Consider the following 25,981-nt stretch of genomic DNA (forward strand, 5'->3'; position numbering starts at 1 on the left):
CTAACATGTCACAGGAGGTGAGGACAGGACCATCTGCCAGCTGAGCACCTATAGCACTTGCCCAGGAGAGGATTTTGTCACTTGTCATGGCTAACACACAGCCCGTTGGCACCAGTGCTCAAAGGGAAAACCTAGCAGTAATTGATTTCAATAGTCTGTAAATGCTCCAGTGAGCAGTTTCCTGGCCGTTTTCCTATGGGTATTTCACGGTACTGGCCAGGGGAACAAACTGATTTTAACAATACAAGAAGAGAGGATAAGCTGGTAGTAAGGTTGATGTGTAAGGCTTTCACACCAGTGTCTTATGTTAAGACATCTACCTGCATGCATTAAACTAAATGGGTCTATTCTAGTTTTCTGCAATATATTAACCAGATCTGAACACTCCCTCATCCCACACAGAGCTAAAATGTCATGAAGACCTCTCAAGAATGTGAAAAACCCTCTGTTTTAATTGATTTAGGACAAAGCTTTTAAAATGGGCTACAACCTAGAATTTGCTGACAATAAAACAACAAGAAACCCAGCATATGAGCACTCTCACCACAGGAATCATTTACTGAATAGATCTTTATTAATAATGATTGCACAAATGAACAGAACTTTCCACACTGACACAACAAGATGGGACGGTATTAACTCACAGCAGTCCAGTGTGCACATATAATCCAAGCACAAGCATATTCCATATATTTTTAATGCTTTATAACCTCTATCCCTAGGGAGAAAGTTTCAAGGCTAGCAAAAGCTTTAACACAAGATTCACACTTAAATTGTCAAAAAATGCATCTCTAAATCCTTTGTCATCCTTGAAAATCTCAACCAGTCCTGAATGGGATTGTCTAAAGAAATCCACTTTGGCAAAACATTGCCCCAGCAAAGGTGGTGAGAATTTCACCTATGAGTTTTCTATCAGGTCTCATTTCTACTTCAAGAGCTGTTTCTAATCGTGCAGAAAGATCCCATTTTAATGAATCATAGGAATTAAATTCTGAATTGCTTGAGAAAGATAAACCAGCCAATACGCAAAGATATGTCTTCCTAATAGCCAGCCCACTTCATAGCTCTCAGGAGAAACTCCACTTCGTCACCAACCACAATTTTCATTTGTTGCAAACAATGTTGGCAGCTTCCCTCCAACATAACTATTTAGAAGGATCACTGTTGCCTTATGGAATAACCACCTTTCTGCATATAATATGCTTCAGGTGATCTTCCACTTCCAGTCTTGTGAATAAGAAGGTGCAAGAATCATAGTTTCTATATACAGAGCATGGGGAAAATCTATCCTTGTTCAGTCTTTTGCTATAGTACAGAGCAGCAGGCAAAATTGCAAATAATGCCAAAAAGTGGGTAACCCTTTGTAGCTTTCTAACAGCCAAGAGGAGAGATGAAGTGTGCATGCCATAAAGGCTGGTAGCATGTGGCCTGAGAGGTAAGTTCTGCCACTATTAAAATGATCCCGCAGCAAAGTGAGGCCAAAGAGTCAAGATTGTAAACATCCCACCTAAAAGGTATTTGTACTCTTTCCAATGCACATGCTGTGCAATTGCCAGTTCTGACACATGCATATAGCATTTTGTAGAGACATCCTGGTTTTTGCTTGGAAATGTAGATAAACTGATCTTTGCTCGTACTATAACTTACTTTATGAAGTGCCATTTTCACTGACAGATCTGTCTTTTCAGTACAATCATTGTGCCAGAAATACTATTACCAATTTTATCTAATAATCTTGGCTTTTATTCTAATATAATGAAGATACTAGTAAAATACTTATCATCCAGTCATTCCAGTCGTATCACCTCAGTTCACTTTAGGACTCAGCTGAGCACCAAGCCCTTCCCTGATCTCAGCCGAATCTGTAACTGATGGAGTTGTATGAAGACAGAAAGCACTAGTTAGTATCCACTGTTATCATCATCTTCTATCATTCTTGCCAAAGCTTCCTGCCCTGTACAACAGAGACCAAGCTCGAAGGCACCACCATCCCTTGGAACCGTACTTGCTGTATGCTACTGTGGGAGTATTTTCTATAAAGTGTTGTTCAGCCACATCTGTAACGCAGGAGTAAAAATGAGAACTGAACCCATCACTGACACTACCAGAAATAACCACAGGAAGATTCGATCCAGGACTTGAGCTACAAATTTCCAGTCTTGGACAACCTGAGAAGGAGAGAGGGAGAACAAACAGAAAGAATAACGATCCCAGTACTTTGTTCATACTGCTACACACATTTCAGCTCCAAAAATCTGTTTTTTAAATAAGAATAGTGTGGTGTACTATATGCTAAAACTAACATGGATCATCTTTTCAGCACCCATAGCTGAAAGTCGTTCAAAACACCAATTCCTTATTTTTGCACACAAGGCAATCAGAATTCTTTCAGCCTGCACAAAAGCTTTCAGCTAAGCGTACAGAGTCAAGGTTGGAGATGCTTTTATAATGATCTGGGTCTTTTCTCACAGGACTGCATTTCTCTTGAAGTGGTAGGACTTGGGTCTAGCTGAAGCTTTTATCTTTCATACGCTACTAGGTGAATTGCTCTACCCTCGCGTGAGTTGCATTTTCTATGCACATAGTAATCAGCCATCTTAACAGCCAGGTGGATTGTTAGCAGGAAGAGAAAAATGGTATTTAGGGACTAATCTGAACTGATGTTAGTAAAAATCTAGAAGTCTTCCACTCAAAACAGGGCAGCTACACTGAGCAGAGTTCATGGGAGGACAGGACTGAGATCTAGCAACTGCCATAGAGCCTGCCTATAGCTGTTGTGAAGGATACACTTTCAGAGCATGTGACCACCCAGAGGTTTTCCAGACTCATGTGTACGCCAAACTTAAGCAGAACAAGTTTACTTAAATAATTTCAAATCAGGAATTCCTCCAGGAAAGGCTGCTGTGGCCTCTTGCATCTAAGAGCAGGGACTCTCACAGCAGAACACTGTTCTCATCGAACAATGTATTTTGCCAGAAACCATGGCATTTGTCAAGCAAGGGAAGCTCCCAGGAGATGTCTCATATAACAGGAGGAGGAAAAGGCAAAGCAAAAGGCATGCAGAGAAACTAAGAGCTTGGAAGCCATTGCTGTCAAGGAAAACACGATCTCTCCTTACCCTCTTTTCACCTACCTGTCTGATGAAATGCTCCTTTTTCACGTGCCTGGAAATGTATCGAATGGAGTCAGCTGCCTTTTCCAGAAAGGCAACAACAATTTTCTCTCCATCTTTTGTTTGCTTGTGTTTCTGCTTCCCTGGGAACTTTGATTTGAAGGTGCTTTCCTTTTCTTCAGTGTCTGAGAATGAGTAACGATCTACATGGCCCTTCATGCAGAGCAGCCGAGGCAACTTCTGGAGGAAGAGTCTTTTAACCCAGGGAGCCATAGGATGGTAAGTTGCTGAGGATCGGTGGTGGACATTGATAACAAACACAGTCACAATGATAGAGAGTGTGACAAAAATCATGATGAACAGCAGGTACTCACCAATCAGAGGGATAACTTTGGAAGAAGAAGGGATTATTTCCTCAATTACTAAAAGGAAAACAGTGAGGGAGACTAGAACTGATGTAGACAACGAAAGCTTTTCTCCTTCATCTGAAGGTAGGTAGAACACCAGGACAGTCAGAAATGACAATCCCAGGCAAGGGATTATTAAGAAAAGAGTGTAAAACAGTGGAAGGCGTCTCAACACAAAGGAGTAAGTGACAAATGGATAAGAGTACAACCCATCCTTCCTGTTGCCTTTCATACCTTTGGCATTTAAAATCTCCCACTCCCCGTTATCAAAGAAGTCTTTCCTGTCTACATTTTCATCCACTAAAATCAAGTCCACCATACTGCCATCGTATGTCCATGACCCAAACTTCATAGAGCAGTTCTGCCTGTCGAAGGGGAAGAAGGTCACATCCATTGTGCAGGAGCTCTTATAACTGGCCGGTGGTGTCCAGGTCACCACTCCATTGTACTTCACTATGACTTTGGTCATCAACGATCCTTCAAAACGTCCATCAGCACTGGGAGTTGGACAGGAAGAAATAGTACCATGTTCATTAGCCTCAGTCCTGCCCCCTCACAACTCTGCTTTCTACCCATCACCTGGAGCACAAGTGATGCCAACATTCACACCAGCTAAATAAGTAGCATTCTGAGAGCACACACAAGCTTCATCATGGCTGACATGCCTTGGCCCAAGCTCTGGCCTAAGCCCAGAGCAAGGAACCATGCTACTCACTTTTCAAACAAAACAATGTCAGGAAGCCACAGGGACTCAGAGGGGACACGGATGGCGGTGATTCCACCATATTCCTCCGGATTCCAGGAGAGCTTGTGGTCGATCCATTCCTGTAACAAGCCAGCAGAGTCCTCTGCCCACTCATACACAACAGTCTCATTCCTCCTCCCACCGCGTGCCTCAGAGGGACAGCACAACGGGGAGAGCTTGATGCAAGACTACTTAGCTGCTGAGCAGAAGGCAGGCAGGCATGGCTTGAAGATATTAATCCCTACAAACACTACACCCCCAGCCCAAGTGGGCCTCATCAACCCATCTCTTTGTAGGCAATATCAAGGGAAGCACTCCCAGAGAGCACTGACTCTCACTTGACACACCACCCTGCCCATTCCACTTGAAGGTAGTCCAGATGTAGGCAGCCACTTTGCTTAGGTGTGGCACCTCTTATTCCCACTGAGAACCAGTGTACAGTGATTTTGGCTGGCACTGACGCCATAGCAGAGCCAACTGGCATGGCTGTTACTACCCAAGTGACAGAGAGGTGGCTTTTAATTACATTTCAGTGGAGACCTTGCTTTTTTCAGTGAACAGAATACGACACTTAATATCTCTACATTGTCCTTGCAAACCAAATCATTATTCTTTCATGAGAAAGACCTGCATGCTGTTACAGGAAAAATAATTTAACATTGTTGTAAAGCATTTTGTTACAATCCTGAAGAGATAACACTATAAAAAAGCAAAAGCAGAGGAAGTCTTGTACATTTTCACCATGTTGAACTCCAGAATAATTTTTCTCTCTTTTTATTTTTCACTTGAGGAGATTCCAGCAAAGTGGTACTAGCAGCCAGGAGATTTCCGCAGAGATGCAGTGGAAAAGCAGCTCTCTGATCCCCATTCACTACTGATGGGAACTTCACCTGCCCACAGGAATAGCAGCAAGAGGAAGCAAGAGCCTTAGATCATATTCAATACAAAGAAGCAGTAGATGAACCACTTTCCATTAAGCTCCAGCACTAAGAGCTCCCTAGGGATGAGGGGGCCTCAGACTTGTCTGAGCAATTTCCTATATGAATTCAGGATAAACCAAAAAGTTATATTCTCTGCTTCTTCTCCACTGTTACTTAACCACATAGAATTGTTTGGCTGGAAAAGGCCTTTGAGATCATCAAGTCTACCCATACCAGTCCACCACTAAACCGTATCCCTGAGCACTTTGTCTGCCTCCAGGGATAGTGACAACTACTTCCACGGGCAGCCTGTTCCAGTGCTTGATAACGCTTCCAGTGAAGAATTTTTCTCTAATATGTAATCTGATCCTCTCCTGGCATAACTTGAGTTAAGTTTTGTCTAAGCAGCTGTGTTTCTTGAAAGTTAGACAGAATATCCCTCTGATAGCACCTTTTCCTTAAAACAGTGTTTTCCAGACATTGTTTGTTTCTCGAAGATGATAACATCTTGTGTTCAGTATGCTCTATGCTGAAAAAATGTCTCTTCTTCTGTAATCATCTCTATTGGGAATCCTTACTCACCTAAAAGTAAGGTCAAGTAGAGAGCTGGGGCCAGCTCCAAATTAGCAAGAGTTTTGACTGTTGCAGAGTTTCGAATGTTGCAGAGTTTCATAACATTAAAGTTAGGCTTTAGAAAGTAATAGAATATGCACAAGATTTCTGGGGAAAAGTATACACGTGCTTGTAAATGGGAAATACATTCTGTAACTAGCCTTTGCCTGGTTGCACATGATTGATAGAGATAATTCCCACATGTTGCCCAGGCCTGATAAAGGATGCTTGCTTTCTGAAACTCCAAAACGAGTCTTAGAGAGTTTTATTTGCCAGCATTTTCAGTATCACAACCTCCTTTCAGGGAGTTGTAGACAGTGATAAGGTCTTTGGTTCCACATGCTTTTCACAGCTATACCTACAGACATTTTTTATTGCAGACCTTTACAGAGCAACAGCAACCCAGAGCCTCAGTAGACACCTCAACACACACAGTGAGAACAAATGCCTTTCTCCTCCAGGTATAGTGAAGGTCAGGGGCCCAAGGTCAGGGGCAGGTGGCTGGCAGATCCCTCCTAAAATCTGGCCCAAGGCACAAGCATAGGAGGCAATTGCCAGCGGTACCGTTTAGACTAGACATTAGGAAGAATATCTTCACCATGAGACTGGTGAGACACTGGAATAGGTTGCCAAGGGAAGTTGTGGATGCCCCATCCCTGGAAGTGTTCAAGGCCAGGCTGGATGGGGCCTTGGGCAGCCTAATCTAGTGGGATGTCCCTGCCCATGGCAGGGGGGTTGGAACAAGATGATCTTTAAGGTCCCTTTCAACCCAAACTATTCTATGATTTTATGATTCTACCACGCCAGAATTAATGGCCCCACTACCTGGACCAGTAGAGATATGAACACACTCTCTGAGCTGCCCAAATGTCTGGTGTCAACTATCAGGCACAGACCTCACCCTCTGGTTACCCTGAAGCAGGAATGTGAGCTGTTCAGATGTGGGAAGAGAGGAAAGATTGTCGCTGCTTTTAGCCCCAGCAGCATGGACAGAACACATCACTTTTAGCATGATTTTTTCTCTGTGGATGGGTAAATGCCAGAAGTTTCCAGCAGCCTGGGCTGTTAGATGGGCACAGATGCACATGTGTCCTGAGCACCTCCTGTAACAGATTCAAGGGGCTGAGACTGGAAAAATACCTGTTATGCAAGGGGACTGACAGCAGCAGCCAACAAAGTCAGCTCACAGCCTGCAGTAACACAACACAGGCAAATACCCTGTGAGCCACATGGAGATAACACCATCTCTCTGGAGTTGTATTGGAGCAACCCCTTGGCCTGGCTTGTTGCTGCGTCTGCAACAGTCCCCACCCCCTCTGCCTTGCACTGATGTCTCTCCCAGCTAAAGTGCTCTTTCATGTCTGCAAGGCAAATGGTTGCGTGTCTTCTTACTAGAGCAGAAAATAGACTGTGTGCAGACTTTGAAGATGAGCAGTTTATAACAGGAATCTCCTGACAGGCTGTGCTGACATGAACTGTAGCAGCAGATACCAAGGACCCTTTCCTTTCTTCTCCCTTTCTTCCAAGCTGATCCAGATTTCCTCTCTGCTCTTCTCTTTCTCCAGTTCTGTCAAATTCCTGTGTCTGGGATGTTACCTAATTGACAGCAAGGGGACCAAGAAACATTGGGCCCAGATTCTCAACCCTTAATAGTAGACTTCATACCTTGCCCAAACTCAAATACTTTCTCAGCAACGACTAAAATTTCCTTTGCACCTTGTATGTCTGCTTACATGCATATCATGAAGTCTAACCATCTTCAGTACCTGAAAAAAACTCTTGGATTTAAGCTTTGCTCACTTAAGAAAAGCCAGACTTTTGCAGAGAAATTATGACTGTGATTTCTTATCAACCTCACGCACCCAGGGTGAGGACCAGACTTCACCGACCTCCCCAGCTCCTGCAGAAGAACATGATCTCTGTCATTGGAGAGCTCTGTTTTGTTTTAGTGTCTCACTTTTTCTTACCTAAATGAAAAAAAAATATTTTAATTCTGCTTAGTTTTATGGACCTTTTCCCAGCTGCTATGCTTGTGCACTCTAATAATCCCCCAAACACTGAATTGCATGTGGGACCAGTTCAACTAAGCGTACAAGAATGCATAACTCTCAAAGCAGAGCACGGGCGTTGGGCCACAGGTATTTAGCATTCAGCCTGACATCTGCATGTGTGAAAATCAGTGTCTCACCTTCTGCACTCTGCATTTCATTTAGCCCGTGATGTTCTCAGACCCTCAGATGGAGAAGGGGTATTAGAAACAGTAGCAACTAATGAAAGCCCAGCTCAGCAACTCTGAAAATCACAGTGCTGTGTTGCCCTAGAGAGCTACCCTGGCTAAAGTCTGAGCACAGTCTCCAAAGGCCTCCAGAGAAATCAGCAGATCTACAGTGCTGCTCCCTAGATAGGTCCTTCTTTTAGCCACAGCATGAGGCAGAAGGATAACCCCCTCATCCTGCCCCATACCCAAGAGGTAATGAGTGGATGGTGGCATGTCCTTACTTGCTGCAGCATGCTTGAAGCAACCTGCATGAGAACCTGATTTCCCACAGCAAAAGCAGTGACGCAGGCTCTGGGCTATGACTCTGGGGAGCTCAATACTGCAGTACAAAACTAGGTGCTCAGAGCAGACAGGCCAGCCCAAAACAACCCCACACATGTTCACGCAGCAATGAAGAGAAAGGATCGACAGGTGCCTGTCTGAATTAGCATCTCAGGCCTGATGCGCTTGGCAGCCTGATGTTGCGTTTGGCTTGCTAGTGTAAGTCAGTATTTCATGTCCCTCTCTTCTGCAGTCACTGTAACCTGGGTACAAATGTCATCCAGCCAAAGGGATGAAATCTGCTTCAGAGCATGAGACTTTGCTGTCCTAGATGGAGCAAGCAGTCTAGAAGAAGGAGAAAGTCAGACCCAGGAATATTCTGTCAAAGGCTGCAAAAGATGTAAAGTCTTTCCAGGGGATGCTTGCAGGAACAGAGAGAGAGAGGAGGGTGAAGCGGGTTGATTTCATACTTGCAGAGTGCAGGGCTTGGACCTGCAGCAAGAAGTGGGTGTTGTGGACTGCAAGGAGGGAGAGTGGAAGCGGAGACAGGATAGACAGGCAGCAAGGGGTTACCTCTGTAGAAGGGGTCTGCTATCTACCCAAAAGGCTACTCAAACAACACAAGGAAGCCAAGATCTGATCTTGTTCATATTGTGCAAATTGCCTTTGCAATTGCAGTTGCAGAAAGGGACAATGTAACACCACAGCTCTTTCAGGGCAGGCATTCAGCAGCTGGTTTCAGATCAGTGACAAATTTCCCCAGCAAAGGGGGGAATTCCTGCCCATCCTGCAGTAACGGGAGGGAAAAATTTCTCCTTTCTTCAAAGGAGAAACCGTCTTTGCATATAATGTCTGTATAGCCTTTAGAGGTTCTGCTCCCCCTAGAAGGTCACACTCACTGCAGCAGTACTGGTACCAGACTGACAACAAAAACTGAGCCATATTTTTCCTCCACCAGTGCAGTGACACCTCGGAACCACTTCCCAGGGTGTCATTTCAAGTACAGCTCAGGTTTTACGTCCTCTGCCTAGGATCAGCTGGCGTGTTTATTGACACTCACACAGCTGAGATATTTAAAATAATTGACACAAGGTCAATAAACTGGTGCAATGTAATCTAAACCAAATGCAGTGTTCTTCAGGAGTGAAGAAGAAAGGCGATGTAACAGTTCAGTTTGCACCTTTCCTCCATTTGTGTGAATTACCATAACTTTCAGACCAAGTATGTTAGAGATATTTGATTAATTTGCCACAGATATCAGTTTTGGGTGGTAAAATGCTGGCTTTTTCTTTCTCTTTACTTATGCCAAAGAAGAAACTTATCCAAGGTACTTCTCTTCACTCAGACAAGAAAGACAGTACTTGTGTGACCTCTAAGGCTGAGACAGGATAGTCCCTCAGGGCACAGACAGGATCCCAGGGACAGCCACTGCATATCCTGATGCGTGGATATGCGTCCCTGAGATAAAGCTGGCTCGAGGACACAGCTGGGGTGCAGGCCAGTAGAAGAGAGTATTTTATTTTCTGAAGGCCATTTGCTTGCCTTTCTGCCCATTTATGAATTTGCTGAAGCATGACAACAAAAAACTTCAGGCAAGGTAACATGATGCTACTTTAGTCTGGCCACTCAGCATCATGCAAGTTGATGGATGGCATGGTGGACAGCAGGCTAGGATTGTCACTTTGCTCAGCAGCCCCACATTTAAAGGGTAGGTCTGATATGGTCTAATTTACCTGCTTCAGCCACACGTTGGTTGTCATCAGCTGATTCTTCTCATCCTAGGGTGACACAAGGTAGAGAGAATTGCAATACCAAGATAGCCAGCGGAAAAAGACCCTGTGCCTGCTTGAGACCAAACCTGTGCTAAGCAGAAGGGATCCCTACGGTCCTGTTTCCCCACATCCTGGGTTCTTCGGTCACTGTTGCAGGAAGTGAACTGACTTTGTAGGTGGTGTGCCTGTTCTTGCTGGGAGCTCTTGAGGCTGGAAAATGAAATCCTGGCATCTCACAGCAGCCCGAAACAGATGCCTGAAAGCAGGAAGGCAGCAGGGCTCATCCAGCAAGTAGGGTTGGGATACACACTTTTGTGGGCTCATGGGATAGCTTATCTCCCCACACTGCTCAGCCTGGAGTAAGTTTGGGAATATACAAGCTGAAACATCATCCTGAGTACGTAAATAAAGCACCAAACAGACTCTGCCTTCCATGTCAGACTTCCAAGAAGACACTGCCAAGGGCCAGGGGATGCGAGGAGCCACTCTTGTGTGGGTATTTCTGGGCCCTGTGTAAATTCCACTGTGCTTTGCAGTGATGGAGGGGAAATGGAAGGGAAATTTTCCACAAGTAAAAACATGGGATTGTCTGGTTTGCCTCTAGTGTCTTATCTAAGTGGCCAGCTAGGTCAAGATGGGAGCTGCCTTTGGCCTGGATACAAGATTACTTAGAGTGAATGAGGTTTAACCAGCTCTACACTTCCTCACACCCCTCCTGGAGCTGTCTTGTGATTAAATTGCAAGCTTAGTTGCCAGTGGCAGTCTGTCATGGACCATTTAATTAATATCTGATGCTGTAAGGCCCTATTTACTGACAACAGAGGGGAAAAAAAAGGACCTTCAGGTTTCTTGCAAAACAAACAAGTCATAGGGCTGTGCTGTGCATGGGGCGGGAGGACACATCATCAGCACTGCAAAACACTCAGCCTTTCATTGCATATTACTTTGCATTTTGTGTGTCAGGAGGCAAGAGCCAACAGCATCACCAGCCCTTCCAGATGGATGCATGAGTCTCTATTAAAAAAAATAATGTTTTGCTAAGTCCAGCACAACACTTACCACATCCACAAGCTGTGAAATCTTTAATCCAAAAAGAACTTTGATAGTGTCATTGGAGTTTTCCACGGGGCGGACCCATTTCTGATAGCCTTCAAATAAGTGTTTGAGGAGTGCATCCTCATTTTCAGCAATTGAACTGACAGCAGCCACATCTGGAAGAGAGCAGCAGAGAGTGGGGGCTTGCCAGAAAGCAGACAGAGAGAACAGCATGACCTGAAGATGTGTGACAGTGATGATGTGAGACAAATTTGCCTCTAGGCAGCTCTTGTCAGTAAAATCTATAGGAATTCATATGCACAGACTCTCAGCGGATTCAGGGCAAGGGGGGTGGGGGGGAGGAAAACAAGACAACCCAAGCCAAACTCACACACACAAAAGTCACCAGAGCGGTGATAACTTTGCACTAGGTTTCTGTTCTGTGACCTTCTAGTATTAAGTCAACATTCTTGCCCAGTCTTTCTTTTTCATTATTCTGTAGAAAACCACAGGTTCAAAGTATCAGGTGCTCTCTTTCACCCTTTTGTAATAAAATATTGGTAAATGCCACCCTGAGAAGAAGTTCTGCTTTTTCAGATACCCCTAGTGTACCACAGAAAGCTGGGGCCACAAGGGAAATTTGACCACCGTGGGGCAGGCAGTCCCTCACTGGCTTGCAGCTAGACACAGTAGCGATGCTCTGTGGGTGTTTCAGGGTCCAGGGATCTCACTTGGTCTTGTTTGGTTTCTGTGGCCTTTCTGAGATGGAGTCTGCTCTGCACAAAAAGATCAGGGTGGGGGATTTCCTTACTAGAAGCTACAGGGCCAGTAAGCCAGATCTGAGGGAGCCTCACGCAGCACCTGGAAATGAATCTCCTCCTACAGTTAACCACGGGATAGCAGGAAGTTGTTAAGAAACCCGAATTCTCCCAGTCAGGGGATGGATTGGGTGAGCAACAGCAACAACGAAACAAAAAGAAGAAGGAGCTCATCGGGCAGCCAGAGGAGCTGCCTGCAACGAAGCACAGAGGATGGACCTTGCCACCATGCTCCGCCTTCCCCCACTGCCATGAAAGGGGAAGGGCAGTTCTGACCCCCCACTCTCTCCCAAACACCAGCCCCACTATCTGTGATGCTGAGGTCCTGACACAACCACCACCTCTTCCCTTGTGCATGTACACAGTACACAAGAATAAGAAAGATTTCACCTTTCTTCAGAGGTACCATGGAGGAAACAGAAGATTGTGCTGATCAGCCCTGTGCTGCAGGGGTTGCACCCTATACTGCTATGTGAGCAGTCAAAGAGGACCTTACAGGGTGCTGCCTGGGGCCCTCCTTGTCCCTTCACTCCCGTGTCCTGTCAGCCCAGTGTGAGAAAGACACATGTACCTGGATTGCCAGCCATGAGTTGCAGGAGTGGTTTGCAGGTAGAGGGGTAACAGCCAAGGGACAGTGCAAGGACCAAGGATGGGAGAACACTGGCAAGGGGGCACAGCTGAGGGAGTCACACATACTGTGCAGCAAACATGAGAGGTAAGGCAGCCCCCCAGCAGGGTCCCCATGCCACATGGGGAGAGGAAAGGTCATCCAAGCCCAGCACCCCCTCCAGAGTGAAAACTAAAACCACAGGGTAGATGCTGCCCAGCAAATCGGTGAGACTCCTCTCACTCAGTGGAGTCTAAGGAAGGCTGTGTGCTAGGGGAGACCTGGCAGGAAATGGCACAGCCAAAAGACTGCCTGAAGAAAAATCCTGCTCCCACATCAGAGCTTCTCATTGGACAGAATTGTTCCCCAGTGAAGTCCGGGTTCTGTCAGGATGGCGCAAGGTCCAAGCAGCACTGTCATGCCCTGCTGCCAGTCACAGCAAATGCCCAGTCCTCTTTGAGAAGCTGTTAATTCTGAAGCCTAATGATTGTCATTAACAGTAACAATTACTTTAGTGACATACGTTCTAGCACAGACTATGCTTCCACTCTGTTGTTGGATGTGCAGCTGTGGCAGGGTTACCAAACTTTGGGGAGGTGGCAGCCGGCTGGAGCTTTCACACTCCTTTCCACCTGCTCTACACCACAGAGGGAGATAGGGTCATGCAGCTGTCAATATATTTTATAGCAGCCTCTGGAGCAACCCTGTATCTTACCATTTTGTCACAGTCCTTTGAGGTCTGCTATTACCAGCTGGGAAACATCAAATGCCCCTTCTGAGTGCTTCAGGATTTATTCTCACGTCAGGGCTAACCATAGCTCCACCACAGCAAACGCGGGACACAGTCTAGAGTCTGTCCTAGGAAACTGGATTGTCTACCCAGATATGCCAAACAAGAACTGCATCCACATATTTCTCCCCACTCACAGCCTCAGTGGTCCAGTCCCCTGACACATAAAAGTCTCTGCAGAGAACACGGCTCACAGCCGTTAGGCTTTCCCTTCACGTGCATGGTTGTTAACCACAGGAAATTTATTGAGAAAGCCTTTGAACAGAAAAAATCCACAACCCCAAAACATGCAGGATCAAAACCAGCTTTCCTTTCATGCTGGAATACATTGTTCCGTACTTATTTGAGTATAAATCCCTGAACACACATCCACAACTGCACACCCCACAGGAAAGGACCATGGCTGTGTATGAACTCCCTCACAAGGAAACAGTGCTGTCTCACAGCCCATACTGCACATGAAGTCCATGGGCCCTAATACTCCAAAACGGTATAGCAGAGAGGTGATAAAGATGTTGCGGTGGCTGAATCTGTTGATTCTCAGCCGCTAGGGAAGCCACTGATAAGATGTCTCACAGAGAATAAAGCCAAAAGGAATGTAAGATTGGTGACCTTCTAAAACAGCCCCAGTACTTGTGGGGGGACAGTTTAAAAGCAGATTTTTTTACGAGAAATAAGACATACCAAGTAGAAACAATAGCCTAACAGCTCCTTTGATCAAGCCCTACCTGAATATTAAGTTAGATAAAGCCAGGAGAAAACACAGAACAAAGTAGCACTGCCTTTGAAAAAAAAAAAAAACAGAGATGTGGCAATAGGATAGATGCATCCTTGAATTTACCATACACTGCACAGAGAAGGCAAAAGTTTGGGTGCTCCTTGGCAGGTTACCACACATACAAGTAACCACGCACTGCTTGCAATCTCCCTTTTCCCCCAGGTTCCAGCTTCAATCTGCAGTCCACGCCAGGAGCCGTTCCCCACAGGCACAGGAGCAGGAGCATTGGGGCAGGGAGTCTGCTGAACAAACATGCAAAACACCCCAAGGAAAGCGTACAGGACATTTAGCGTTTTTCAACAGCTCACCTGAGGTATTTCATTTCTTCTCCTGGGGATGGAGATTCTCCCTTGCAGTCAGAATCGAGCTTAGGATTTTTTTGTTAACTTTAATCTAGTGGCCACAATCCACCCTCCAGTCATTAAAACCCTGTTGCCAGACTGGCTGTGGCAACAACACAAAGGCAGCAGCTGATACAATCCTCTTTTGCTAGTCAAACAGTGTTAAGAAGAGGACCAAGGGAAGCTGGCATCCACCTTGTACCAGGAAGCAGCAGCTAACCGTCCAGCAGAAAAATAAATCTTTTAGAACTGCCTCTTGGCTTGGAAGAAGAAGAAATTGCACTTACCTGAGCGGCTCAGACACAGTGCAAAGAGCACTAGGCAAAGCATGGGCACCACAGTGGCTTTTCCTTTAAATGTGATCTTTTGTTTTCATAAGAAAATCTGTCTCATCCTAGTAGGGGACTAAAACAGTCTAGTTAAAAATCAAGGCGGACAAATGAATCTGGAATGGAAGACAGCACCTTTCGAGCATTATCTTATCTCATTATGATGCTCCGTAAGTCACACTTCATTGATTTTCAGTCAGCTGTCACATCCTATAAGCCAAAAATAGGGCTCTGGGTCCTAAACTCTGACTGACTTGTTTGTGGCGGTACTTGGGTGGCTATAGCCACTGCAGTCTAGGAATAGAAGTGAGGCAAGGTTTTTAAGGAGGAGAAATGTCATTTGTTATGCTGCCAGTTATAGCCAAGGAAAAACACAGGCTGCAGATCAGACTCAAAGATAGATCACATGCCTGAAGTGTTGTCTGTTTGCTCCAGCTGTATCAGTTGGTCTAATAAAAGAGGCAGGCTCCCTATAGACCTAATTTAGTTTATTCATTTTTCATACTATACTTGTGCTTTTACAGATATAAAATGGATTTTGGAAGAAAAATAAAACAGTAACATATAGGAGGAAAAACAGAGCTGATTTCTGAATTTATATCTCACCACTTATACACAAAATATCACAGAAATGCTTCCACAGTACTATTGGCACAGTTTAACAGAGTATGTTGCCCGAGGGCCTTGTGTTTAGCAATGACAGTGAGGGGGGTTTTGATTATTCAGCCACTTCCTTTGCAGGTGTTAGTCCTCCCCAGCAACCCCCCGGACAGGACTACTCTCAGAAGCCCAAAAACTGCTGATAGCTATGGGTTATTCTTTTCCTGTCCCTCTGCCGCTCCTATACCAAAGGGAATCAGGATCTTGTCGGTTTTCTTCCCAAATGAAATCCACTTTGCCATCTGTCTCCATTGAGGAGCTTTTTCCCTGAACTGATACACATTCATAACCGAAAATAATTCAATTGCTTGATGACTTTTACATGGAAAGCCTGTTTTTTTCATGCAACAAGTGGGCCCATTTCTTGCAGTGGTTCAGATTTCGGTCATAAGCTATGTGATTCAGATCTGCCTTATCTGATGTCCTCGCAGAGGAGTGATTGGGAGCTGTAACCTTATCAGATCATTCAGCTTCTGTAATGAAAAAGATGTCATTTCACTGTGGTTCAAAGTCACATTGCTTCTACAAGTAACTTTCTTGTAGTGTCCTACCACCTTATTTGTGAGGCTGTGGACTTGCAGCCTGTCTCATTCATCCATAGCTGTCAGGCAGGCCACCAGCAGCACCTCAGTGGGTTTGGCTTTTCCACTACTGTAGTACACATGGGAAATCTGTAAGGGCCCTCATTAGCTCTTCAGCTCTACCAGTATTCACCTGGCAGGGCTGGAGGAGCAACTGGTTTCCTCTGCACCTTTCCTCATCCCAGCTGCAGAAAGCAACTAAAAAACAATGCTATCAAGAGACTGTCTTGAATGAAGTGTCTTGTTCTCACCAGCTGCTATCACTACTGGGCTGTTCAGTTTACCCATTTGATCCAGACCAGGAATAAGCACACAACTCATCAAAATGCCCAGTAAGGGTCCTTTTTTTTTATGCTGGCATCAAGAGAACAGCAGGTGTTTGGCTGAAGCAGTGCAGACAGTGCCTCAATCTGCCGTAAAGCTGAGTGTGAACTAAACACAATTATCCTGCCTGATGCAATTTTTTCTGCAAAAAATCTACCTCTTAAAAATGTTCTGTGCAGACTACCACAGACTTTCCAGTATGTTTCTGGTCCTGTGCAAGGCTCAGCACCCTCAGGCACAATCCATCATCTCTGCTGAACTACCGCTTCATGACTGCAAGCTGCAGTCTTTGCCTATTGACACCCGTGATAGTAATTACTGCCTGAAGTCAGTCCAGGCACTGATCTGTTAGGTAATGCTGTATCACAGACTGGAAAGAAAGTTGCTTTTGAAAGGATTTAGCCTGCTGCTTTGAGATAATGAAGTTACTCTATTAGGTGGCTATGGGACTAGGGGTTTTGCTGCTGCTTCACAGTTTCTTGGAGGAAAGTGTGATGCTTTACCAATGCTTTACTAGCTTCACCATTGTGTCCAGCCACCGCTTAGACAATGAGGTAAGGACCTAGCTTGCCTGGTGTCTGGCTTCCAAAGTTATCGGGTACCCAGAGGGATGTATTGGAGAAATAAATTCTGTTTGTTTGCTGATGATGTTTTCTGTTTTGAAGTCTTCATCCTGTCATACTATCCAACATTTTGGTAAAGGTGGTATTCATGAATACTCCATTTTACCAGCCAAACCATGAAGCATGTGGAGCATCCACCCTAAGATAGCAAATACTCTCAGGTAAAACTTCAATCTTCTCTGTTGAGAATCTGCCTTTCCTATTGCACAGGTTTCGCAGGATTTGTAACTGACATCAGGCTGCAATTCCAGACTGCAAAGAGCCAACAGCTGCCTGAGCACAAGCAGCACTGGAACTGGACCGCACTCACTGAGCAGCTCAGACTCCCAGGGAAAAAGTGATAAATCCACCTACAGGCACAAAACCATCCATTTGAGCCCACACGGTTAATATTAGGACCAATTAGGAGAAAAAAAAAAAAAATGAGGCTATGATGGAGAGTGTCCAAGCCATGTTACATTTGGGCACCATGGAGCCAAGTGTGGAAAACAAATTTTCCAGAGAGACATGGCAATGCCTGCTGGCAGCTAGAGGGTGGGGAACCTGGACAGAGGCAAGAAGAACAGTGGGGAGGAAGGATGTGGATGGGAGATGCTGCAAACCAGAACCAAGAGCCAGAGAGGGGTCTGCAGCACCACAAGGGTTGTTAGCTGCAGGAAGCAGGAAAGAGAGGCCTCAGAGGTGAGTCTGTTGCAGCAGATATGGGGCAGGACTCCCCCTCCAGGTGCACATGCCTTCACCATCCCCAGCCCACATCAGCCTCCCTGGTCCCCAGAGCTAGTATGCCAGGACCCAAGGGAAGTATGCCTGGGGTGCCAGTATTTGCGACGGAGCCAGGCTCCACAGAGCTCCCAAGGGAAGACTAAATTCACTGTGCACCAACTCCCACCGCACAGGGAGCTAGCAGGCAAACACCAGCAATGAAGTGGTAAAGAGCAGTCTCTGGAATAAAGTAAGGTGGGAAAGAGTAGCCTTTCCTGGAGCCTCATTTTTGCCCCGGTACTTCCCCTCCGATTCTCTCTGCTCTTGGTCCTCACCTTCAGCAGGGCATCTCTCCCCATAAGCAACTTCCTAAAGTATGCATCTTCTTCGGGTGATGGATGGTTTTAGCCTAGCTTGCCAACACCTTTTGCAGCAACAGACACTTTTACATGCCTGAGGGCACAGAGTTTGCAGCCAGCCAGCCACCTGCCCAGCTCCCTGAAGCCTCTCCTCCAGTGCCTCCTACTCCCTCAAACCCAGCTCAGCCCCACCACCCCACCCCTCACTGCCCCAGCACCTTCCTGCTGTCACTTCTCTTGGCTTGCTTGTAGTCCCCACCAAGCACAACCCCATTCAGTCTCTCTCCCTGATATTTTCTCTCCTTCCCTTCCTCTTCCTTGGGGTTGTTCAGCCTGGAGAAGAGAAGGCTCCGAGGAGACCTTATAGTGACCTTCCAATACCTGAATACAGGAAAGCCGGGGAGGGACTGTTCACAAAGGTTTGTAGTGATAGGACGAGAGGCAATGGCTATAAACTGGAGAGGGGCAGATTTAGACTGGACACAAGGAAGAATTTCTTCACTATAAGACTGGTGAGACACTGGCACAGGTTGCCCAGGGAAGCCGTGGCTGCCCCATCCCTGGAGGTGTTCAAGGCCATGTTGGATGGGGCCTTGGACAGCCTGATCCAGTGGGATGCCCCTGCCCATGGCAGGGGGGTTGGAACTGGACAACCTTTAAGGTCCCTTCCAACACAAACCATTCTATGATTCCTTCGCGCACCCTTTTTTCCTCAGGGAGCTGCAAAGCATTCCACCGTCCTTCATCCTTCCCCCGTACCACCAGCACAGCCGCCAACTTCCTCCTCCTCCTTTTTATTTTCACGCCGAGAGAAGCTCCTTTCACGTCCGCCCACTCCGTTCGCCTCCCACCGCCGGCAGGCGCTTCCCTGTCGTCTCTCGCGTACTTCCAGCTCCCCCCTCTGGCAGGACCGGGCAGCGCAGGCACTGCCCGCCTTGCTGCGTCGCTGCTCCACGGGGCGTGTTCGGGGCACAGCGCGGGTCGCGCGCCGCGTGAGACTGATGTGGGAGCCCAGCGGAGCGGTGCGGCTTTGAAAATGCGTGTGTTGAGCGGTGCATGAGTAGGTGGAACTCTGTAAAACGAGCTCTAAACATGCGTATGAACTTTGTGTGTGCACCTGTTTGTGGCAGCACTTACAGCTTGCCTCAGGAGATTTAACCTCTTTCACATAGTGGGCAAGGGGGGAAAGTCTTCATGCCAGGTAGGAAACAAGCAGCCATTTATCACAGCAAGCTGGGAAAGGGCTGGTGGGAACCCTAGACAGAGCCTGCCAGAGGTGAACTCATTTCCATGCTGCAGTCAGACAGTTGTTTCGGTGGTGACCAGGCTCTGCAAATACAAGTACAAGGTTCTGCAGAACAAGAGATGTTCCAGTCCTGGGTTTCACTGTGAGAAACTCCTGCCTGCCCTCCTTCCCATCCCCATGTCATTTACATAAATGCATTTACATAAATGCAGATGTGAGACAGCTCTGAGTCCCTGTGCCTTCTGGCAATGTAGAGTCCACGCAACTGCCCACTACCCATTTCCCTATAAAACCTTCCACTGCTCCACTGGAACTGGAGATGTGTAAGGAGATGAACCTTTCAGAGGTACACAGCCTCTTCACCAGAATATGCATATTAATATTTCTAACAGATCATACATTCTCCTCTGCATTAGATTCTGTTTTCCTTTTCAGTTCTAACTTTACAATGAGGTCTCGTTCAGGATATGGCACCATGTCTTTGGGCTCTATGGTAAATAAGTGCATTTTGGTGACGCTAGCTAGCTCTGAAATAACTGTTTGATCTAAAATGATAACTGTAAATGAAGATCTGACTCAGCTCTGCTGTTTTCTCAACTTCTCTTTCCATTTTATCAAGCTCATCTCCACTTTGGTAAACTCTCCTGAGAGCCCAAATTTTGTCTGCAGCATCATGGACTTGCTGTTCAGATGTCAAGATGTGGAAGATTTCAGGGATAAGCAAACTGTTAGCAAGGGCCAAGATTTTGCAGGGTATAAGAGAAAACTCTGTTTTGAAGACAACTATTCTGGGAACAACGGAAGCACCTGGTTCATGTCTCTGCACTGATCTCCTGGCCTCCCATTTTCAGTGGTAAAAACTGGTGCTGGGAGCCCTTACCCCAACACACACAGCACTCCATGGCAAGATGGAGCACTACTGTCCTCTTTTCTGCTTTCTCCTTCTGACCTAGTACAGATTTTTTCTCCCAAGGCAACGGTAAAACCCAAAGGGCAATTCCTGTCATGTCCTATGGCCTCAACAGGCTGCCTGAATCCTGGCAGCCTTGTTCATTTCATCCACTTTTCTGACGCAGTAGCCCTATCACACAGCCTGAATCGTGGTAGCTGCCATGCTTTTGGAGTCGCTGCCATGCTTTGATTTGCTGGGTTTGACATGGAAGGGTGGAGGGCTCCCTTGGAGATACCACAGCAAAATTAAATGCTTTGTTGGAAATTGGATGAGGTTTACAAGCTCTGTTGTGTTCCTGCCTGCAATTGAGGGCATTTGTTCTTTATAATCTTTACCTGAGTTAGAGGTGGCTACTTTGTGGGTCCACATTGTCCACTCACCATTCACAAAGAGGTTTCTTTTTAGCTTTAGAAATATATCTTGATACAAATAACAATTATTTGCTGTCCAAAAGATGAAGATGTATTTCCTAGGAATGCTTGGTGGCCCATATTTTTTGTCTCAATAAAAAGAAATACAATCACTGTTGTGCATTTCCCTCTGTTGCTCTATGCTTCTTACTGCCTACTTGGATTAGGTAAATACAGTAATTTCCAGAGTTAACAAGTTCCCTATCTTGCATTTTCAGCATATGTATTAGGAGTTGCATTTCTGTGGGAAAATGTTATATATTATATACTCAAATCTGTAAGTACACCATAACCTCACCGGAATGAGCTTCTTGAACATGGCTGTCATCCAAATTTCTGTACATTGTGAGCTGATCTACCTTTGGTTTTTTTGAAAGTTACCATTTTTACAGAAAATGCAGCAGCAGCAGCACCCATTGTCTCAGTCACATGCAGCCTCACAAAGCTCAGGTGCTGAGAAGCAGCTTCTCAATATGGGCCAGTGAGCTACAGGACAGATGCCTATGCCTTCATCTCTAGCTTTCAGAAAAGAAAATGGGGGTATGGGAGGGGGACACACACAAAATGAAACAAAAACCGAAACAAAAAGTCCCGCAAAAAAAAAAACAAGTGCTAAATCCTTGTACGGGCACCAAGGCAGGTGCACCCTGGTTCTTTTAGACTTGTTTATACCATTTCCCTTCACCTGAAGGGCTGTTTTCTCTGCCTACCACTCAGCAGCAACGTGCCTCAACACCCTTTACATGCACTCCCTCTCAAATCCAGAGCTAGAAATGTTAAAAGGCTCCCTTCTTGACTGACAGACAATGCGAATGCAATACGGCCACCTCATTCAGGCACTAGTTTCCTGAGATTTTACACACCTGACTTTCTAGGTGTCTACCAAATGAGAAGATGCTGAAGTCCTGCAAAGGGAAACTGAGCCTGGTCCGCTTAGAAATGCTCCCTCTCCAAGTGGTGCTTGGGTTTGCTTTAGTTAAGAGCCACTGACAATGACAGGTATCTTCAGCTACCCAGGATCCAGGCTCTGTAGTCCTTCTGTGAGCAGGAACTCTCATGTTTGAGGTGCACTCACGTTTTGTATGATATCAAACGGTTGCAGCTCTTGCTCAGGAAGAAGATGGTCTGGGCTCTGGGCTGGACCCTGCCTGGACTCATGTTTTGGAGGCCATGGCATGCCAAGAGCAAAGTCACCTACATTTCAGCCAAGAATTCTGCAAAGTGGGAATTTTAACATAGCAGTCAAAACACTCAGTTGAACAGGGCAGCTCCGATGATGTGCATGTGTTTTACTTTGAATCACCCCTGGTTAAAAGACAGAAACTGCTCTGGCAGCAGCCAGTCAGCAGACCAGAGCTCACCTTTGTCATAGTGGTCACCCTAACTAGCATCATAAAGCCAACTTCTCCATAGGAAAACAGTGGTGGGGGAGTTTACCAGAGGTTCTTCATTTAATACTTCCCACTAAGTTACTTACTGTCCTCCAGTCATGCCACAGCAGAGCTCAAGTTGGCCCATTGCTCTTCTGAAGTCTACCTCCTGATGGTTTGAGCTGGCATATGAGCGTTTTAGCCAGAAATGACAGCTTGCCATGCTGAGTCTGTATTGTTCAGACTAATGCCAAATAATTTATAAAAATTAACATTTTTTCTTTCTAGAGGTTTCTAAAGATTACATAGAAATTTTCATAGTTAAGTACTGGAGAGATAGGATATGTAGAATCATCATTTTGAACAGCTGTGGCACAGTATTTTGGGCTTCAATTGTTACTAGCTTATGAACAGATAGAATACTTAAATGTAGACATAGAAAATGGATTTCACATACAATAACATCTGGAATTTCCTGTCCATAGCAGCTTATTATGTAAAGCCATTATTTTGAGTTCAAAAAGAGATATAATCCCCTTGAATGTCTACCTATGTGCTTAAAATCAAGCATGGTCCACCCTCCAGTACTGGCTTGTTACACTAAAGTTTTTCACAGTTGTGCTCTTGAATATGTACAAACAAAACCCAGTCAGGCTTCTGAGTAGCAAACAAGAAACAACAGATTTTAGGAGATTTTTCTCCGTTTTCATACCAGGTATCTAAGCGTATTGAGTACAGAAGAAATAAAGACCTTGAACATGTGTGCCTGCATAATAGCCTATATCTACAACAGAAAAGTTCTGAGTAATATTGGTTAGCCTGGGACTGCCTAAATACTTGATTTTAAACATGAGTGCAAACAAAGCACAGCATATCAGATGACTTCACAGTTTCATGAAGTCATTGTATGTTTTTTTTATGTAATTCGCAAAAATGAACTTGTACGCAACGTGGAACAGAAGGGATGTCAATGTAATGTTAGCTAGTAGAATGCCCTGGAATTATTTGGTGGTATATGTAACCAATGGATAGGTCTTAAAACTAGATGGGTTCATTAGATATATTAACTGAGAGGTTTTGAGACCTAAAAAGCTATCTCTTCTGGACAAGATCTTTGATGTCTGTTGTTTATTTTGCTTCCGACAAGCCAAAGAAGCTGAATACAAACCCCAAATGTTTACAGCTTCACCTCATTAAAAGCATCATTTATAAATATGTAAAACTAGATTTGCCTTTTGTACAACACCAGAATATCATATTTCCTATAACTATGTTAATGGCCTGTCTGTGCCTGGTCAGAAACATTAACCTATTTAAAGGTATCTAGGTAACTTCATCTCATAGCAAACAAAGGCTGGGTTGGGATAACTCCCTGAACTGGGAGCACAGTCCAACAGTTTGTGTATATTAGGAGGAGGAGGCACCTGTGGGACCTCTGCCAAAATGCTCTGCAGACTGGTCCCAAGGTGCTGGGAGATGGTGACTGGGAAGAGGTCCAGCTCTCTGAAGGCAGGCTGATAAGTGCAGAGACAGACCCTGGAATATTGACAGACAACAAGGAAGAGCGCGAGGACAGAACTTGCCATGGCTCTTGTAGAGCTTGCATAACAAATGCCACGCGTGCTAAATTCCACAACTGCCTCAGGCCCTACCAAACAAATCTGGGCTGCTGTCAGCCTTCTCCAAGTTATCACCCATATCTGTCCTCAGCAGGGCAACTCCTCACATTCATTTCCAATGCAACGTCTGCCAACATTTCAGTCAGCCAACAGAGTGGTTTCATAAGGTTTGAAATGTTTTGAGGCTCTCAGCAAGCCAAGACAGCATGATGCATGGACTCTGGATGCATCAGAAAATCAACAAAATAGAAAGGAGAAGAAAAATCAAAAAGACTGCAGGAGTGCTTCAGAATTTCATTCCTTTACAGGCAATAGGGATGACTGTTATCCAGGATCGCTATCAGACAGTCAGGTAAATAACCATTTACCATTGTAGCTGGATTTTACCTTACCATGATCTCAGAACAGCGCATCAGGCTGTCGAATTGCTATGATATCATGAGCAAATGCTTAGAGGGTGAAGCCATATATGGTTTCATGACTTTGTTGCCAAAGAATGATCCTGCTTAATCTTATCTGAGACTATGATGGTGCCTCAGTGCCCCCTCTTCTGCACAAGGCTGATGAGAAAAACCCACGGTGGACTTTTCAACAATGCAATGATAACATTTTCAGCAACACAAAGAAGAAATCCCAGTCTGATGTGACTCAGCAAGGCTTTGCCCAAAATATTCAAAGTTGGGCAGGACTTCTGCTGTTGATTTCTGTGGGAGGAAAGTCACCCCAGTGGTGAACACATTCCTCAGAAAACTCTCAGCTCCCCCGAGAATCACTAAACTCACTTTTATATCTCTTATATGTAGGTATTGTCTTATACACAGGAATCAAGAGGCAGATAAAATAAAAGTAAAACCTTAGCTTGAAAGGACAGAGAGTAAAATCCATTGAAATAATAAGCAAGCCACCTCTTTCCTTAGGCCGATCTCATCCATTTACCCAAAGCAGACTTCAGCTGAGACATGCTTTTATTTCCAATGCTGTTTCCAACAGCGTTTTGCATTTTCATCTCTATGCACATTTCATAGCATGAAACAGTAAAAAGCTACAGGTTCATAATAAAAGGTTACTGCCCCATGTTCCAAATATTCCAGTTCTCAGTTGCTGACAATCTCTGTAACTGAGTACATCAGTGCCTCAGTACCTTTTGTAAAAGATAGGAAAGGCAAATGTAGTAAGAAATGCAGACATTTAAATTCTCCAAGTATTCACAGGAAAGATCAAACGAATCTTTAATAAGAGAGAACAGTGATGCTGTAGAGGAAGCAAAGCAAGGCACACAAGGAAACATCAGAAAAAATGAGATAATATTCATGATTAGAAAATATTTCCAGTAGGTGAGAAGTCTTACTTCTACAGTCATGTCTCATCACAGAGATGACAGGTTCAGTAGACAGCATACTCAAAGCTTTGTGGTGATTGTACTGTGAAAATAAGCACGGCCAGTGGCATCTATTGTATGTGTAAGCTTATGATTTCTTCTGTGACTGAGGAACTAAAAGATGTTCAAGATTGTTTTTAGGTTTGCTGTGTAAACCCAGTCTGTCAGGCAGCACTGGGAACAACACAAGAAAGCACCATTTGTAGATATGAGTTTAATTTAATTACTTCTTAACACTGAAGTTATACATATGTCAATTACCTGACTGCTATTAAGCTGGTCTATTGTGAAGCAAAAACTTTAAGTCATAATGTCATTACTATACAAGACAAAAGGTAAACATCAACACTGATGAAGGATGGTTATCAACAGACTGATAGTGTTAGATTAATTATAATAATTACGAAGACAGGCTGAGAGACTTGGGATTGTTCAGCCTGGAGAGGAGAAGGCTCCAAGGAGATCTTATAGCGACCTTCCAGTACCTGAAGGGGCTACAAGAAAGCTGGGCAGGGACCGTTTACAAAGGCATGTAGTGATAGGACTAGGGGGAATGGGTATAAACTGGAGAGGGGCAGATTTAGTCTAAACATAAGTAAGAATTTCTTCACCGCAAGAGTGGCAAGGCACTGGAACAGGTCGCCCATGGAAGTTGTGGATGCCCCATCCCTGGAGGTGTTCAAGACCAGGTTGGATGGGGCCTTGGGAAGCCTGATCTAGTGGGATGTCCCTGTCCATGGCAGGGGGGTTGGAACTAGATGATCTTTAATGTCCTTTCCAACCCAAGCAATTCTATGATTCTATGACATCATAAACCTATTTGAACAATTGAATGTGAAAGATATATATATATGTGTGTGTGATTTTAGTTATATAAATAGTTACCACCAGGAAATTGGATTTTGTCAGTTGATGGCAGTATAAAAGAAAGACAACTCCACTGACACTATAA

General features: G+C 45.0%; 1 protein-coding gene across 3 annotated transcripts; it reads right to left on the bottom strand.

Moving 5' to 3' along the window:
* Positions 1-569: 569 nt before the first annotated feature.
* On the bottom strand, positions 570-15,124 carry CHRNB3 (cholinergic receptor nicotinic beta 3 subunit). Of its 3 annotated transcripts, XM_009564723.2 has the most exons (6): positions 14,764-15,112; positions 11,167-11,318; positions 10,069-10,113; positions 4,235-4,344; positions 3,134-4,016; positions 570-2,168 (listed from the first exon to the last, which is right to left on the bottom strand). In XM_009564723.2, exons 1-6 carry the CDS (start codon positions 14,804-14,806, stop codon positions 2,034-2,036), a joined length of 1,368 nt encoding a protein of 455 aa, XP_009563018.1. In that variant the 5' UTR covers positions 14,807-15,112; the 3' UTR covers positions 570-2,033. The 3 variants fall into 3 exon arrangements, with proteins under 3 accessions (XP_009563018.1, XP_053911226.1, XP_053911227.1); XM_054055251.1 differs by having other exon boundaries at positions 570-4,016; positions 14,764-15,119; XM_054055252.1 differs by lacking the exon at positions 10,069-10,113 and having other exon boundaries at positions 570-4,016; positions 14,764-15,124.
* Positions 15,125-25,981: the final 10,857 nt, after the last annotated feature.

This window comes from Cuculus canorus, chromosome Z (genome assembly GCF_017976375.1).
Source record: "Cuculus canorus isolate bCucCan1 chromosome Z, bCucCan1.pri, whole genome shotgun sequence".
NCBI lineage: Eukaryota > Metazoa > Chordata > Aves > Cuculiformes > Cuculidae > Cuculus > Cuculus canorus.

Excerpts from the sequence above, each read along its gene's own strand:
- CHRNB3 (XM_054055251.1), bottom strand. The coding sequence starts at position 14,806 with ATGCTTTGCCTAGTGCTCTTTGCACTGTGTCTGAGCCGCTCAG. Across the intron at positions 4,345-10,068 it reads CCAACGTGTGGCTGAAGCAG|GAATGGATCGACCACAAGCT; the intron begins GTAAATTAGACC and ends GGCTTGTTACAG. Across the intron at positions 4,017-4,234 it reads GACATTGTTTTGTTTGAAAA|TGCTGATGGACGTTTTGAAG; the intron begins GTGAGTAGCATG and ends TCCAACTCCCAG.